At 38.1% G+C, this 15,364-nt stretch overlaps 1 protein-coding gene across 1 annotated transcript; it reads left to right on the forward strand.

Moving 5' to 3' along the window:
* Window positions 1-311: 311 nt before the first annotated feature.
* Window positions 312-12,535, forward strand: LOC139153357 (mast cell tryptase-like). Its single transcript, XM_070727157.1, has 7 exons — window positions 312-417; window positions 4,136-4,156; window positions 5,660-5,828; window positions 6,824-7,098; window positions 10,069-10,238; window positions 11,987-12,211; window positions 12,494-12,535. Exons 1-7 carry the CDS (start codon window positions 360-362, stop codon window positions 12,533-12,535), a joined length of 960 nt encoding a protein of 319 aa, XP_070583258.1. The 5' UTR covers window positions 312-359.
* The last annotated feature ends 2,829 nt before the right edge of the window (window positions 12,536-15,364 follow it).

Here is a 15,364-nt window from a genome sequence, read left to right on the forward strand (position 1 = left end):
GAATTCTCCATCATCCTGAGAGGATATAGTACTGCGCATAGGCTTTTAGCAATAAATCAATTTAATTGAACCTTTATATGTGGACTTGTCTTTCACACGTGAGAGAGTCTACTCATTTTGATTATATTATACATACCGCCACTATGCAGATATCATCAGATTGCCCTTTAGACTCCCTGTCTTGATCTTGGGGCTGTAAAAAATGGACATTTCTAGATGTTAATGCCTTTATTCTCTATGTTACAGCTAGTACTGTAAACCAATACCAAAAATTGATACTGAAGCAGAACAACTGTTGTCCCAAACTGACTGGAACTGAACTACTTTGGAGACCTTTCAGATTACAGCAGAAGATCACTATGACTTTTTCCCCTATTCTACTCATTGTCTGGTTTCTTCCTCTGACTACTTTGCAAGGTGAGGAAAGATATTGGGGAGGTATTTGGGGGAGACCATATTTAATGATGCATAAATCCCCCTCTTTTAATTCCTCCATGGCTTTCAAAGGAAATAAAAATGGGTGTGAGGTAAATAATAAATACATGATGTGGTAGAAATTCACAAAGGAAAATCATGTTGGTAAGTCACGTTGGTAATACAACCACGTAATTGAAGCCACACCTTGATGTGTGTAAAAAGAAAAAAAGAATGGGTCTTTGATTATATTTCCATACCTGTAATCTTGACTATTTGATCCGCCAACCTTAGACACACCTGCTCTTTTAACATACTTTTAATTCTTAAATATTTTAATGGTCCTGATTTTAATTTATGGTCTTTGTTTTAACTATATAATTGTTATAATACTTTTATTTATGTTCTTTTATTGTTAAACATAAAAATATATCATGAGCACTTATACAAACAGAAGATCAGGATATAAATTTAATAATGCATAAAATGAAAAGATTGCAATTTCATCACAGCATTTCTTCCTATAAATTTCTTTTTTTCACACTCATCAAGCCTAGACCTAATTAGCTTCAACCAAAATGACATATGCTATTAAACCATGGTGTGTTGTGACAATATCTATTGTAAACAGAAATGAGCAAAAACAATTATCATTTCCCAGGCAAGGGGAACGGGAAGGAATGAGGATGGTTTTAGATTCAATTGCACTGGGAATGAGAGAATGATAAATACTTGGACACTCACTCTATTAAGCTAACAAAGTTACATTAAAAATGCACCACTTATTTCCATTCTCAATAACATTTTATGAGACTAAAAGTAAAGGTGTCCTCTATCCAGATGTGTCCAACTCTAGGGGGGATGCTCATCTCCATTTCTTAGCCAAGGGAGCCAGCAATATCAAAAAATAATGCTGTGGTCATGTGGCTACAGAACACTGTTACCTTCCCACCTATTTATCTACTTGTATTCTTTGCTTTCAAACTTCTAGGTGGACAGGAGCTAGGGAAAGTAACAGGAGCTCATCCTGTTGCATGGTGTTTTAGTCTCAAACTTGGGCTGTGCATGTATGAGCCATTAGTTATGTGCTGTTAGATTTTTGATTGCTGTACATTATTCAAGTTTCAGTTCCCAATCATATATTTTCAGAATTAATATCTTTCTTCCAACTTTTAACAATTAAAGAATTATAGATATATTTAATTTTATCTATTAATTATATGTGTGTGTATGTGTGCGTATTCTTTTTACCCAAAATAGAATGTGTATGTATGTGTGCTTTATATTGAAAATAAAACCTAGTATAAGCCTTACCCCCCCTCCCCACAAAATTAGCCCTACTTAAGAGCCTGCGCAGCCAGCTGGCTGCCCCTTCTGTCTGGGTGCTCACAGTGCCACCAATGTGAGATGAGGCAGGTGTCAGGATGTGGGTGGCATGGCTATGGGGATTCTGATATAAGACAGGTGCATGAGGTAGGCCCACCTCCTACTTTGCAGTGGCAGCACTGGTGCAGTACGAAGTCCCTGCCCCACAGTCAGGAAGCAGAAGAGTCTCCCAAACATGGAAAAAATAAACCAACCAACCCCCCTGTAAATAAGTTCTATATACATATATATGTGTGTGTGTAATACATACAGTGTGTGTGTGTGTGTGTGTGTGTGTAATTTTATTTATTAATTGGATTTGTATGCCGCCCCTCTCCGAGGACTCAGGGCGGCTCACAACATATCAGAACAACATAACAATACATCTAAAAATCCAATTAATATAGCTAAAAATACTTAAAGACTCTAATATAATTTTTTTTTAAAGCATTCATTACCATTCATTCACTCAACCAAATACAGTGATCCCTCGATTATCGCGAGGGTTCCGTTCCAAGACCCCTCGCGATAATCAGTTTTTCGCGATGTAGGGTTGCGGAAGTAAAAACACCATCTGCGCATGCGCGCCCTTTTTTTCATGGCCGGGCATGCGCAGATGGTGGAGTTTGCGTGGGCAGCGGGGAAGACCCAGGGAAGGTTCCTTCGGCCGCCCAGCAGCTAATCTGCTCGGCAGCGCAGCAGCAGCGAGCAGACAAAGATCGGGGTTTCCCCTTTGCGTGGGCGGCGGGGAAACCCCGATCTTCGTCTGCTCGCTGCTGCTGCGGCCGCCCAGATCAGCTGCTGGGCGGCCGAAGGAACCTTCCCTGGGTCTTCCTCGCTGATGCCCCCGCTCGCTTGCCCGCCCGCCCGCCCGCCCGCCCGCCAGCAAGAGGGGGAGAGATAGAGAAAGAGAGAGAAGGAAAGAAAGAGATGAGAGAGGGAGGAAGAGAGTGTGAGAGAGGAAGAAGCAAGATAGAGAAAGAGAGAGAGAAAGAAAGAGAGTGACGTCATCGGATGGGAAAAATCGCGATATAGCGTTTCGCGAAGAACGAGATCGCGAAAATCGAGGGATCACTGTATATATATTTGTTTCCATAGATTTTCACGGGTACAGGTATGAAGGTCTTGGTATATTCGGGTTTCTTTCCGTGTAAGTTTCAGAGATTTCTGGCGACGTTTCGATGAGGTCCCGCTCGTCATCTTCAGGCTGGTGCTTTTGTCCTTGTGCTAGGGCAAACACAGCCCTGTGTTCGCCCTAGCAGCCCTGTGTTCACCCAAAATGTGAAACACTATAAAGGCAAACAATCCAGACTCTCCCTTAATCCACGGAAGAAAGCCATCAACAAACAGAAAACAATAACAGCTGTCTTCAAGTAAAATTACAAAATGAGGAAAAAATACAGGTTGCGTTTGACTTATAATCGTTTAGTGACCATTTAAAGTTACAACATCACTTTAAAAAGTGTCTAACAACAGTGTCTAAATTGTTACAACATCCTAATGGTCAGATGATCAAAATTTAGCCACTTTGCAACTGGCATGTATTTATTGCAGTTGCTATATAAGGAATCATCTGATCACCATTTGTGATCTTCCCAGAGAGATTCTAACAACAAAAGTCAGTGGGTGAGTTGGATTCACTTAATGACCATGTGATCAACTTAACAACTGCAGTGATTCACTTAATAATCATGGCAAGAAAGGTTGTAAAATCAGGTATGACTCACTTAATAACCCACTTGTTTAGCCACAGAAATTCTGGTCCCAATTGTAGTTATAACTTGAGGAGTCCGTTGATAGCTTCAGGGACAGCTCTTCCCTTGGTTTTGAAATGCTTTTTGAAGTTAGAAGAAAAGATACTGAAATGGGCAGTATAAACTAGGTAGAACTAACAATAGCAATAGCACTTATACAGCATTGTAGTGTTTTTACCACCCTCTCTAAGTGACTTGAAGAGTCAGCATATTGCCCCAAAAATCTGGTCCACATTTTACCCACCCAGTATGGAAGGCTGAGTCAACTTTAAGCTGATGATACTTGAACTGCTGAACTGCAGCTAACACTCACCTGAAGTAGTCTCCAATAATGCACTTTAACCACTGTGCCATTTTAGCCCATTTGTCCTCATTAACCAGCCAACTTTCTTGAGGTGGTAAGGATCCTGGACTTCATCTATGAAGTAAATGACCTGTTAGCAATCTGCATAAACTTGTAAGATATATCAGTTTTACAATACTCCATGATGGACTATAACCAGAATCTCTTATTACATTTTACCCCCTTTTTAAAATCCCTTGAGGTTTTCTTTAATCTTATTTGGAAATTTAAAGTTACCTGTCTTTTCTTTTTCCAACAGGTGCTGTTGAAGAAGAAATAGGTAGGAATTTCTATGTGCCCTTGAAACTGTCTGCACGAATTGGCATTGAATGGTGAAAAGGAAACCTATTTGCCTTTTACAAAATCTTAAATATGCTGTTTTGTTGCTTTTAGCACCATGTAATCTTCAGAACCATTGCTGCAACTTAACAAATTGGACAAAGAAATGTTATAAATAAGATATAATATGAAATAACCAGTAGGCTGGCTTCGTGACTCAATAGCGGGCAGAGTACCATATGAATTTTCTACATCGTATGAGACGACCACATCTTTCTTTCCCTGTCCTTGCCACTTTCTACAGAGGAACTACTGAAAGCATCTTCTCATATTATATTAGAGTTTGGTTTGGAAGTACAGTATTAGTGTTTTGGACAAGACATTGGTGCAGAGTGGTAAGGACCGCAAAAAAGGTTATTAGAAGTTCAGTACCTTCTATCCAGGATCTGGCATATAAATATCCAGGACATAGTGTGTGTCTGTGTGTATTCTTCTGACAGCAGGCATCAGAATTTCATTTTGATATATATGTCAGGCCTGGACCCCATTTTGGGCATTGGATCTTCAGACCCGCCAAATTTATTGCTGTGGGAAACTGGGAGAGGAGAGTGTATGGAACTAGGAGATATATAGTCAAAATAACATTCCTTTCTCCAAGAATCAAGGCCACTCTGCTCTGTACCTGGATAAGCCAGTGCATTGATTGGACCATGTGATGGACTTGCGGGTGCTGGGGCAGGGAGTTGGACTTTCTTTTAGGTTGGAAAAACTGCAAGTCTTCAGATTAGAGTTTTCCCATGTGCCAATATGACATCTCTAATAAAATGGAACTTTGAGGAAATGCAAGCCTCAGAGCCTCTTTTCTGGAGGTGTTACTTGGAATCCTGACAGTGTACATAGAAAAAAGATGACAACAAAAGTCATCTTATAATGCTTTGCGCCTTGAAAAACAATTCATTATTCAACCATGGTTCAATTAAGCTATTCTTGTTAAGAAAGAAACTAGGCTTTTCCTTGGGACTGGGTCAAAATCGACAGATGAATGAAGCCTATTGCTGACTTAAACACAGGAGTGGATCACATACTGAGTTGACAAGTTAAATAGATATGCATATTAAAAATTCAAAAATTCCCAGGAGACACAAAATCATTAGAAACTTTCTTCTGAAAGTTTTATACAAATTCATTCAAAAAGAGAGAGTTTATTTCTTTCAGAGTTTCAGTTGTTGAGCTTCAGAGGTATGGGGGAAAGTTCCCTTTTGTTCTTATCATAATCCAAAATCTACAACAATCTAACTTTTTTCTTTTTTTCCTTTTCCAGTCAGGGTTGTAATGTTCAGGCAATATTTTGAAAGTGGTTGAAAGACAATGACTGGCCAAGCTGATCAGTAGCTTCATGTCTAAGATACAACTAGAACTCATAGTCTCCTAGTTTCTAGCCTGGTGCCTTTTCCCTCTCATTCTTTCTTTCCCCCATCTCTTCTATTCTGCTCTTTCTTGGCAGGTTGTATGAAGTCACTACCAAAATTCTCTCCAAGAATTGTTGGAGGCCAACCAGCCTCTGAGGGGTCTTGGCCCTGGCAAGCAGGCCTTTCAGTATTCAACATAACCTTTTGTGGTGGCACTCTCATAGACGAGAAATGGGTGCTGACAGCAGCTCATTGCTTCAACTGGTAAGTTACTGGACTGTAAAATTAAGTAAGAAAAATAGCTGATTATTATGATGATGATGATGCTGTTCTTTTCAATAAACTAGAGTTTCCAGGAAACAGCATATTATGGCATAGACTGGGTTTAGCATTTTTTATCCACCTATCAAGTCTTTCCCAAGGACATGGAATAGGCAGGTGCCGTTTGATGGTGCTAAAGATATTGCTGCAAGATGTAGAAGTAAAGCTATCTTTTTGCAATGGTGATTTTGTCAATGCCAGTGGTATTCAAATAACCCTCCAGATGCTTTGAGATTCCACACAAGGTGGCTGTTACTATAGGAATGCTGCAAACCTGATATAAGTGTGAAAAATGGTCCTAAATCACTTTTCTCCATACATTGTAACTTCGAATAGTCTCCAAACAAGTGGTTTATATGTTGGGGACTGCCTGTCCCAAGGGATGCAACAATGCTTTTTCTTTTTGACCAAAACTTCAGACCCTGCTTCAGTTATATATTAATAAAAGATTGCATTACTCTGCAGAGTTTCAATAGAAAGTACTTTCTCATTTGCACATCACTTAATGTACATTGTGGATACTGTATGTGGAAATACAGCTGGATTTGGTTTAAAGCTAAATAGGCACTGGCTTTTGGGTGCCAATGCCAATAGCTCCGAATCATTCTAAAAATGCAAATTTCCACATTGGCAAGAAGTGAAGCCATTGGCCAATGTAGCCTAGGGATACCACGTATTCCTGAACCAGCACTGATAGAAATTAATAAATATTGTTCTTTCCTGCGAAACTACAACAAGGCTGTTGGTATTTTTAAATATGGCAGAGCTGGGTATGAAGAAAAATGCTGAAATTAAATGCAGACAAAATCCCATGCCTCTGGAAATAAACTTTAGGATTTTTTTTCAGCAGATGTTCAGCAAATGTTAAAATCCTGCAGTACTCTTAAGAGGTCCACATCATAAATTACTGTTGACATTTTTTTAATTGTACCTTACAGGATCCCTGAAGGCTTTAACGAAATCTTTGTGGGGTTAGGTGACCACGAACTCATGAACCCTTCAGATAACTCAGAGAAATTTGCCATCGAACAGATTATTGTTCATCCTAACTACACAGCTAATGACACTATGTACGACATTGCTTTGCTGGAGCTAAACACCACTGTGGAGTTCACCGAATACATCTGGCCAATGTGTCTCCCAGAATCTTCTGTGAAGTTCCCTGACGATACCAGCTGCTGGGTCACTGGATGGGGAAGAATAAAATCTAAGGGTGAGTGAGGAAAATGGGATGTATGTTTGATCTGACACTTTTTTATCCTTTGCATCTTAATTTATGCAATTTGATATGTTTAAAGATTCAGTTATTTGCTTATTATACCAAAGTAACTTGAAGTTATTTTAAGGACTAATGGGACACAGTTTAACCCACGAAGATGCTGGAGAATATTCCAGATACAAACCTGAGAGGACAAGACCATTATTCATTCATTCATTCGTTTGTTTATTATTTATTTATATTTGTCAAGTACATACTGGTAATATACATAGATTCAACATAGTTTATATACATAAGATGGATTCTGGTAAAATGGAATATTAGGACAGGGACAGTAGGCACATCAATGTGTTTTTGCACGCCCCTTACTGACCTCTTAGGAATTGGGTGAGGTCAACAGTAGACAGTTTAAAGCTTTGGAGGTTTGGTGACAAAACTACAGAGTCAGGTAGTGAATTCCAGGCATTAACCATTCAGTTGCTAAAGTAGTATTTTCTACAGTCAGGTTTGGAGCGGTTCACTTTGAATTTGTATCTGTTGTCTGCTCGTGTATTGTTGTGGTTGAAGCTGAAGTAGTTGCTGACAGAAAGGAAGTTGTAGCAGATGATTTTATGAGCTATGTTTAGGTTGTGCCTAAAGCAACATAATTCTAAGCTTTCTAAGCCCAAGATTTCAAATCTGTTGTGTAAATTGTGTTAAGGTATTCTGTTGCGAGTAGAGGAGTGGAGGGCTCTTCTGGCAAAGTATCTCAGGACACTTTCCAATGTATTTATGTCTGATATGAGGCATGGGTTCCAGACAGATGAGCTGTATTCAAGGATTGTTCTGGTGAAAGTTTTGTATACTCTAGTTATTAGTGCGATATCACCAGAGAAAAAGCTACATAAGATTAGGTTAACAACTCTTGAAGCCTTTTTGGCAATGTTATTGCAGTGGGCTTTGACAGGGCAGAGCATTGTGTGGGCTGAAAAATCACTTTGGTTTATTTAAATGTAGTAGCAGTATTCTTTTTCTTTTCTTTTTAAAGTTCAAGAATTAGTAGCAAGTTAGAATAGTGACAGTAGCTAAAATCCACAATAGCACCAGCAAAAGTTAATCTGAGCCAGGACCAAGAAATCAAAGGGAACCCTTTTTTCCAATGGCAGAAAATGGCGCTAAAATATCTGAAGGGGTGTTTTGATTCCAGAAAGATCAGTTGAATCGCCCCATCAAAGCAAAATTGCAGAAGAAATCAGGAACTTGATAGGAAACAGCAACATAGGTTCCCAAGTGTTTTTTAATCTTTCCAGAGGTCCAGACTGAATCAGTTTGCTTTCAAACTTTAATTTGTAAATTTGAATTGGGTCACATCAAATTTCAAATCTTCAATTTCAATTAATTCAGGATTCTTCACAGAGGCCAGATTATCTTAAAGAGGTTTCGATTCCAAATCAAATCAGAATCAAAGCAAAATGCAAATCTTAATCAGGTCACAAACTAGAATTGAATCATTGACTTGAACTGAATTGTCTCTGATTTTATTCACACACCAGTAGCTGCAAAACAACAGGGAGCAAGTAAAGATGTAATGCCTTTGGGTTCTCAATTGTCATTCTTTTCATAGTAAAGATCTACACATAATATGAGGGATGGAGGGCAACAAAGCAGGTTAAACCATACAGTCAGTGGTTAGGCTGGTTTGAAGGAGGAGTGTGAGAGATTTCCTCTTTTTTAAAAGTAACATTCCTATTTTAGGGACTGCCCTTTATATTTCATATGTTCTTCAGTTCAGAATAGTTTATTTTGGTTTCCATCAATTAGACAACTTGGAGAGCAGATATAAGCATTACTCATCCATTAGTCAAATTTCTAACACATCAGCTAAGAGCTGTGATCTCACATTGTTGTATGTGTAATTATATGTAGAACGTAATCGTTGGAAATTTTTAATCTTTTCTTTTATGTACACTGAGAGCACATGCACCAAAGAAAAATTCTTTGTGTGTCCAATCACACTTGGCCAATAAAGAATTCTATTCTGTTCTGTTCTTTTCTGTTCTATTATCTCCACACAATATGAAGGATGGAGTGGGACAGAGGGCCACAAAGCAGGTTAAACAATACAGTTATTAGGCTAGTTTGAAGGAGGAATGTCAGATTTTTCTCTTTTTTTTAAAGTAACATGCCTATTTTAGGAACTACTCTTTATATTTCATACGGTCTCCAGTTCAAAATAGTTTATTTTGGTTTCCATCTTCCAGACAGCTTGGAAAGCAGATATAATTACAAGACTGCATCTTACTCATCCATTAGTCAAAATTCTAGCATATCAGCTAAGAGCTGTGATCTCACATTGTTGTATGTGTAATTATATGCAGACCATAATAGTTGGAAAGTTTTAGTCTTCCATGTCATAATTTACTTTCGACAGACAACTAATGTGACTATGTGACATAGGTATGTTTCTTTCCTGTCCTGTTCTATTATGTTTTGGGAGAGAAGATCAATAAAAATTTATGGGAAACAACTCTGTTATACCTGCCATCTTCAGCTTGGCACCTTGCTGGTATCCTGCCATCAAAGGATAGTATGGAAGACTATGACCTGGGAGGAGAAACAAATAAGAATCAACCTGCATGTATATGTAATAGGAAATTGAGAGGGGGGAATGACAGCTTATCAGAGAGCAGGAGAGCTTGGAACCAATTTTGGCCAGAATGTGAACCTATTACTTCAACCAATTGGAGTCAAGGATCTGTCTTTCCTAAGGAATCACAACACTAATATTTACTTCCCTAAAATCATGACTCTGGTTAGTGACTCTGTATTTTGGCAAATCGCAAAAAAAAACCCCAACCAAATTTGTTCTTCAAAATGAAGTTGAAGTTGAGGAATGTTGAAGATTTGGCAAAAAAGTTACAGTGAACATTAATTCAGCTACTTGTTCTCTGCATTTTATAATGCAACCTTTTCCTTTCTCTGTAGTGAATCTGAAGCCTCCCAAAACTCTTCAAGAAGTGGAAGTGTCTATCATCAACACAGATATATGCAACTCTAATATCAACCAGATCAATATTACAGGATTGCCCGATTCCCCTATCGGGGCTGGTATGATCTGCGCAGGTAGCTTAGAAGGGGGCAAAGATTCCTGTCAGGTATGGTCCTCAAAAACTTAAACCTAAGTTTCTATGACACAAGACAGTTAAAATTGTAGTGATTTAATTTGTGCAATGTATTAAACTGGATTACTTTTTAATCTTGGTAGTGGGGTTGCTAAGGATCTGATGAGTTATGTGACATTAACACTTAATGTCATAGTTCGCTCTAAGCTGACCAGTGAGCAATCGCTCACTTAAAAATCATCATCAACTCAGAGTTTTCCAAACCTGCCCAGAAGCCGAGAGGGAAAGAGTGAGAGGGAAGGAGAGAGAGAGGAAGAGAGAGAAACAGATAGAAAAAAGAGAGGAAGGAAAAGAAAAAGAAAAAGGATGGGAGTAAGGAAGAGAGAAAGAAAATCAAAATCTAGTTTGAAACTAGCTCAACTATTTAAGTGGCATTTTGATATTGATAGAGTTGCCCTATTATGAGCTCACTGTTACAGACACACAGTACAGTATTTTATTTTGAAATTCTCTGAGGCAAAACAGGGTGGGTTTTTTATTTGTTTGTTTGTTTGTTTGTTTATTTATTTATTTATTATTCCTGTGCCACCCAGTCCCAAAGGGACTGCCGCTCAGACACTATACTTTTCCGCCCATCCCCCCCAAAAATTAGAGGGAACACTGCTTAATGTTGTTAGCTTATGTTTCCATATGTTGAGCAATATTAATTAATTAATCAATTTGCGTTCATTCTTCCAACCCTAACAATGTTGACATGGGAAACTTATAAACTTGCTCATAAAGGATAAGGAGTTCTCCCAGAGCTTACTTTAATCAGGAAAGTATGTGTGCTGTTCAAACTCTAAAGATAAGTATGAGCAGTCATTAGCAAGAGGCTTTACATAGAGGCTTCTTGAAAAGCTCTTCAAGATTCAGCTAACCCTAACCCTAATCACTGTACCACCATGGCTCATTTCTCATTAAAATGAATTACTGGCTGAAGTTGTTGTTGGCCAAACATTTTGGACATGAATTCCTATGAACTGATATTCCTGTGAATATAAATCCTTAAACAGATCTTATGTCCATATCTGTTTCTTTTGACTAGTTCTGGAGAGGATTTAAGGAATAGTATTAAATTCATATGCTTTTCAATACAACTGTGTAGCACTTTGGATTTCATTTTGAGTTTCAGAGGGCCTAGAATAGTCTGGGAAAAGATGTGACTGTTTTAAGAAGTTATGAGTAGGGCTAATTTCATACTCCCGAATGCCCCAAAATTGGGAGAGTGAGTTCAAATTGCTGCACAACCCTAGCTGTCATCCAGCTAAGCAAAGAATAGTGTATGTATGTTTATTTCGAAGGCAAAAGTAAATATGGAATTTAGAGCACTTACATGTTTAAAATGATCAACATAGATGCAGGATTTACCATCTTAGAAGCAGTATTTATTTTTTTGATGCCATTGATTGGTCTCATGACATAGCAAAAGAAATATCATTATTTTGCATGGTTGTGCTTATGTTTTTCTGTTTGTTAACAATATTAAATAGGGTTAGCTTTTGAGGGGAAGAGTGTTGTAGGACTCATTTTACTAAATTATCAATTGATTTATTGCATTAACTCCAAAACAGTGATAATTAAGTTTGGTAAACTTACTGAAAATTCCCAGACTAAAGTTGAGGTGTTTAGTTAAAGAAACAAATAGTTTGATGCAAAGAAATTTACATTTCAATTTCTCAAAATCGGAATGAAGCAGCCTTCCTATAAACCTGTGATCACATGCATCTTTCTCTCTCCAGGGCGATTCTGGAGGACCTATGGTTTGCAAATGTGATGGAAGTGAAAATTGGCTCTTGACTGGGATTGTGAGCTGGGGGTTAGGATGTGGCCTAGAAGGTCTGCCTGGTATCTACACTTCAGTAGCACACTATGCTGATTGGATCCAGCTGCAGTTACCCCACATACAATTTTCAGAGTGCACACGTGAAAGTAATAGTGTAGATAACAATATCCCTGCTTTTACTGTAGGGCCCAATACCTCTGCTTTTAGCGCAGGGCACAATACCACTGCTTTTAGCGTAGGACCCAATACCTCTGCTTTTAGCGTAGGACCCAATACCTCTGCTTTTAGCATAGGGCCCAATACCTCTGCTTTTAGCATAGGGCCCAATACCTCTGCTTTTAGCATAGGGCCCAATACCACTGCTTTTAGCGTAGGATCCAATAACTCTGCTTTTAGTGCAGGGCCCAATACTACTGCATTTAATGTAGGACACAATACCTGTACTTTTAGTGTAGGACACAAGACTGTACTTTTTCTGATATCTGTCAAATTGATCTTCTTCTGAGATACTTAGATATTCCTCCTTCAGCTTACCTATGTCCCCAGGTGATTTTTTTTTACACAAAATACTGCTGGTGCAGTTCTATATAGAAATCTATACATTCTTCAAACTGGAGGCAGATTAGCATTAAAATTCTAATTAGTCTTCAATCAATGACAAAATAATTAAAGGCCTGTGACTTACCACAAGAATGAAAACAATACTAATCATTCTTCAGGCTTTGGCTGGGAATCATGATAAGAACTGCATTCTACGCAACCAGGGGATACCTTGACAGGAGCTTTCCATAACTTTCAAAGGCCACCTACCAGTGCTAAACTGTCTTTTCCTTTTCTGTTGTGATTTCTGACTATGGTACTAATATCATATAGCATGTTGTTGCTCTCCCTTGCCCACAAGAAAGTTTCCACTCTCCCCACCAAAATGTATTTCCAACATCACTTAATCTGCCAACAAATATTACAACAGTATTGGGCTGGCAGAAAATCTTAATTCAAGGAACATAATCAGAGATTTTCAAATAATTTCTGAAATCACTATGAAAAGGCATGTATCTTTAAAACAGTGAAGAGGCTGCAATGTTCACCTGAAGGGTGGAGTGTTTTCTCCATGTTTTGTTGTCTTCAGTACTCAGCTGTGCACTGGTTCTGATTTGAACCTTCTTTGGTAACATTGACCTACAAGTAACACTCCTATCAATATACATTCATAAAAGAAGAGGATGTTGCTAGTTGGTGTCCTGATTGTAGACATAATTTCAATGTCCGATTGGCTGCAAAGATGAGAACTTTTGACCAACTGGATCAACCAACCTGGCACTCATTGGAATAAGATTTTTGAATTTTCCAGAAGGGAGCTTCCTGGCCCTGTTTGAAGAGACCAAAGTGCAGAAATGTTCTACAACTCAACTAAAATGAAAATCTCCAAATCTTCTTTTACTGAGTTTTTTAGAAAAGGAATGACTTTGCTGTAGCTACTGCTGACAGAAACCAATGGATTTAACTGGAATCCTGTTTACTGTAAATTTTGTAATTTATATTTTTCTTTAATTGTTGTACTTAATTCCCATCCCTTTCTTTCTCCCTTCTAACATATTTTAGTAGGCAATTTTGTTTGTTACTGTATTACTCCTGGATATTATTTAATGCTGCTCCTGGAGCAAAGTACAGTATCTATCATTGTAAAATTTCATTCTGATATATCGTAACAATAAAAACATTGTTTACTATTTGCAAACACCTTCAGAGATTTAATTCATACGATTAAAAGATGTGTAACCTTGATATTTAGAAGCAGGATGTAAATTCTTGCTTTTTTATTTTCTTAAGGATGATGAGACTCTAGAAAGAGTGCAGAGAAGAGCTACAAAGATTATTAGGAGACTGGAGGCTAAAGCATATGAAGAACAGTTGCAGGAATTGGGTGTGTCTAGTTTAATGAAAAGAAGTACTAGAGGAGACAGGAGAGCAATGTTCCAATATCTCAGAGATTGCCACAAGGAAGAGGTAGTCAAACTATTATCCAAAGCACCTGTAGGTAGAAGAAGAAGCAATGGGTTGAAACTAAAAGAGAAGAGAAGCAACTTTTTAATTTTATTTATTTATTTGTTTTTCTCATACATATTTATAGACCACAAAGATATAATAATATTTATATACCTAATACTAGTAAAAGAGAAACATAAGGACAGGGGACGGAAGGCACTTCGGTGCACCTATGCACTCTGAACTAAAGGAAACTTCCCTGACAGAACAATTAATCAGTGGAACAGCTTGCCTCCAGAAGTTGTGAATGCTCCAACAAGTTTTAAAGAAGATGTTGGATAACCATTTGCCTGAAGTAATGTAGGGTTTTCTGCCCAAGCAGGGGGTTGGACTAGAAGACACCAGGAGCCACATAATCTAGATAGGTGTGGCTGGGGGGTGGTCATGTGACTGGGTGTGAGTGATATTAAATTGGCCATGCCCAGGCAGGTTTTGTGGCTCCTAGTGTTTTCTTTTCTGTGGAAAATGGGTCCAAATAGCTCTTTGAGTGTTTAAGGTTGCAGGCCCTAGCGATAAACCAATCATGAGAGCAATGAGGCCCTGGTTACTCCATTGTGATATTCCACAAGTTTGATCATCTCTCCTTCTGGATTGGGTGGCATAGAAGTCGAATAATTAAATAAATATTTAATATCTGTTATAAAAACATTGGGACACATATCCACAGATCTGGAGCTATCATCTGTGTATGATTATCATATTTCCATCCCAAGCCAAGTCGGAGATTGTGAGGAAAAAAATTACCTATGCCTGGCTGCCATGAAAAGGATATAGAATTGGACATTAGGCTCATTTGCATGTACTGTATTAAATTTTACTCATGTGGTTCTTTCTATTTTATGTGCCTATCAATATAAATTTATGATCTGAGTGCCTTCCTTCTTCAACTTGCTGGGCTGGTAACCAGAAATTACAGGCTTCACTTTGGCAGCTATTTTTCTCACAATCCAATTAAAATTTAAGATTAAGATTTATTAGATTTGTACGCTGCCCCTCTCTGAAGAATTACTCATACTCCATAGTTATATAAACCGCCAAAAAACCTATCTTAGCTAAAGAAGGGCATGAAACAATGAGCTTCTGCCCCAAAATGCTCATAACATAATTCTGAGAGGAAATGTTAATTTTTAGTTGGTCTGATTTTGCCCCTGAATAACAGCTTCATTTTCTACCAATAATGCACTGCAGTTACAAGTGATAAAAAAAGTAATTTTGTGACCAATGTCTACATTTATGACCTCAGCATCTCTCTCTGTGTGTCACATGTTCACTATTATAATCAATTAGT

The sequence above is a fragment of the Erythrolamprus reginae genome, chromosome Z, assembly GCF_031021105.1.
Source record: "Erythrolamprus reginae isolate rEryReg1 chromosome Z, rEryReg1.hap1, whole genome shotgun sequence".
In the NCBI taxonomy this organism is placed as follows: Eukaryota; Metazoa; Chordata; class Lepidosauria; order Squamata; family Dipsadidae; genus Erythrolamprus; species Erythrolamprus reginae.

Coding starts and splice junctions, on each gene's coding strand:
- LOC139153357 (XM_070727157.1), top strand. CDS start 360: ATGACTTTTTCCCCTATTCTACTCATTGTCTGGTTTCTTCCTCTGACT. Junction 4,157..5,659: donor TGCTGTTGAAGAAGAAATAG/GTAGGAATTTCT, acceptor CTTTCTTGGCAG/GTTGTATGAAGTCACTACCA. Junction 5,829..6,823: donor GCAGCTCATTGCTTCAACTG/GTAAGTTACTGG, acceptor TGTACCTTACAG/GATCCCTGAAGGCTTTAACG.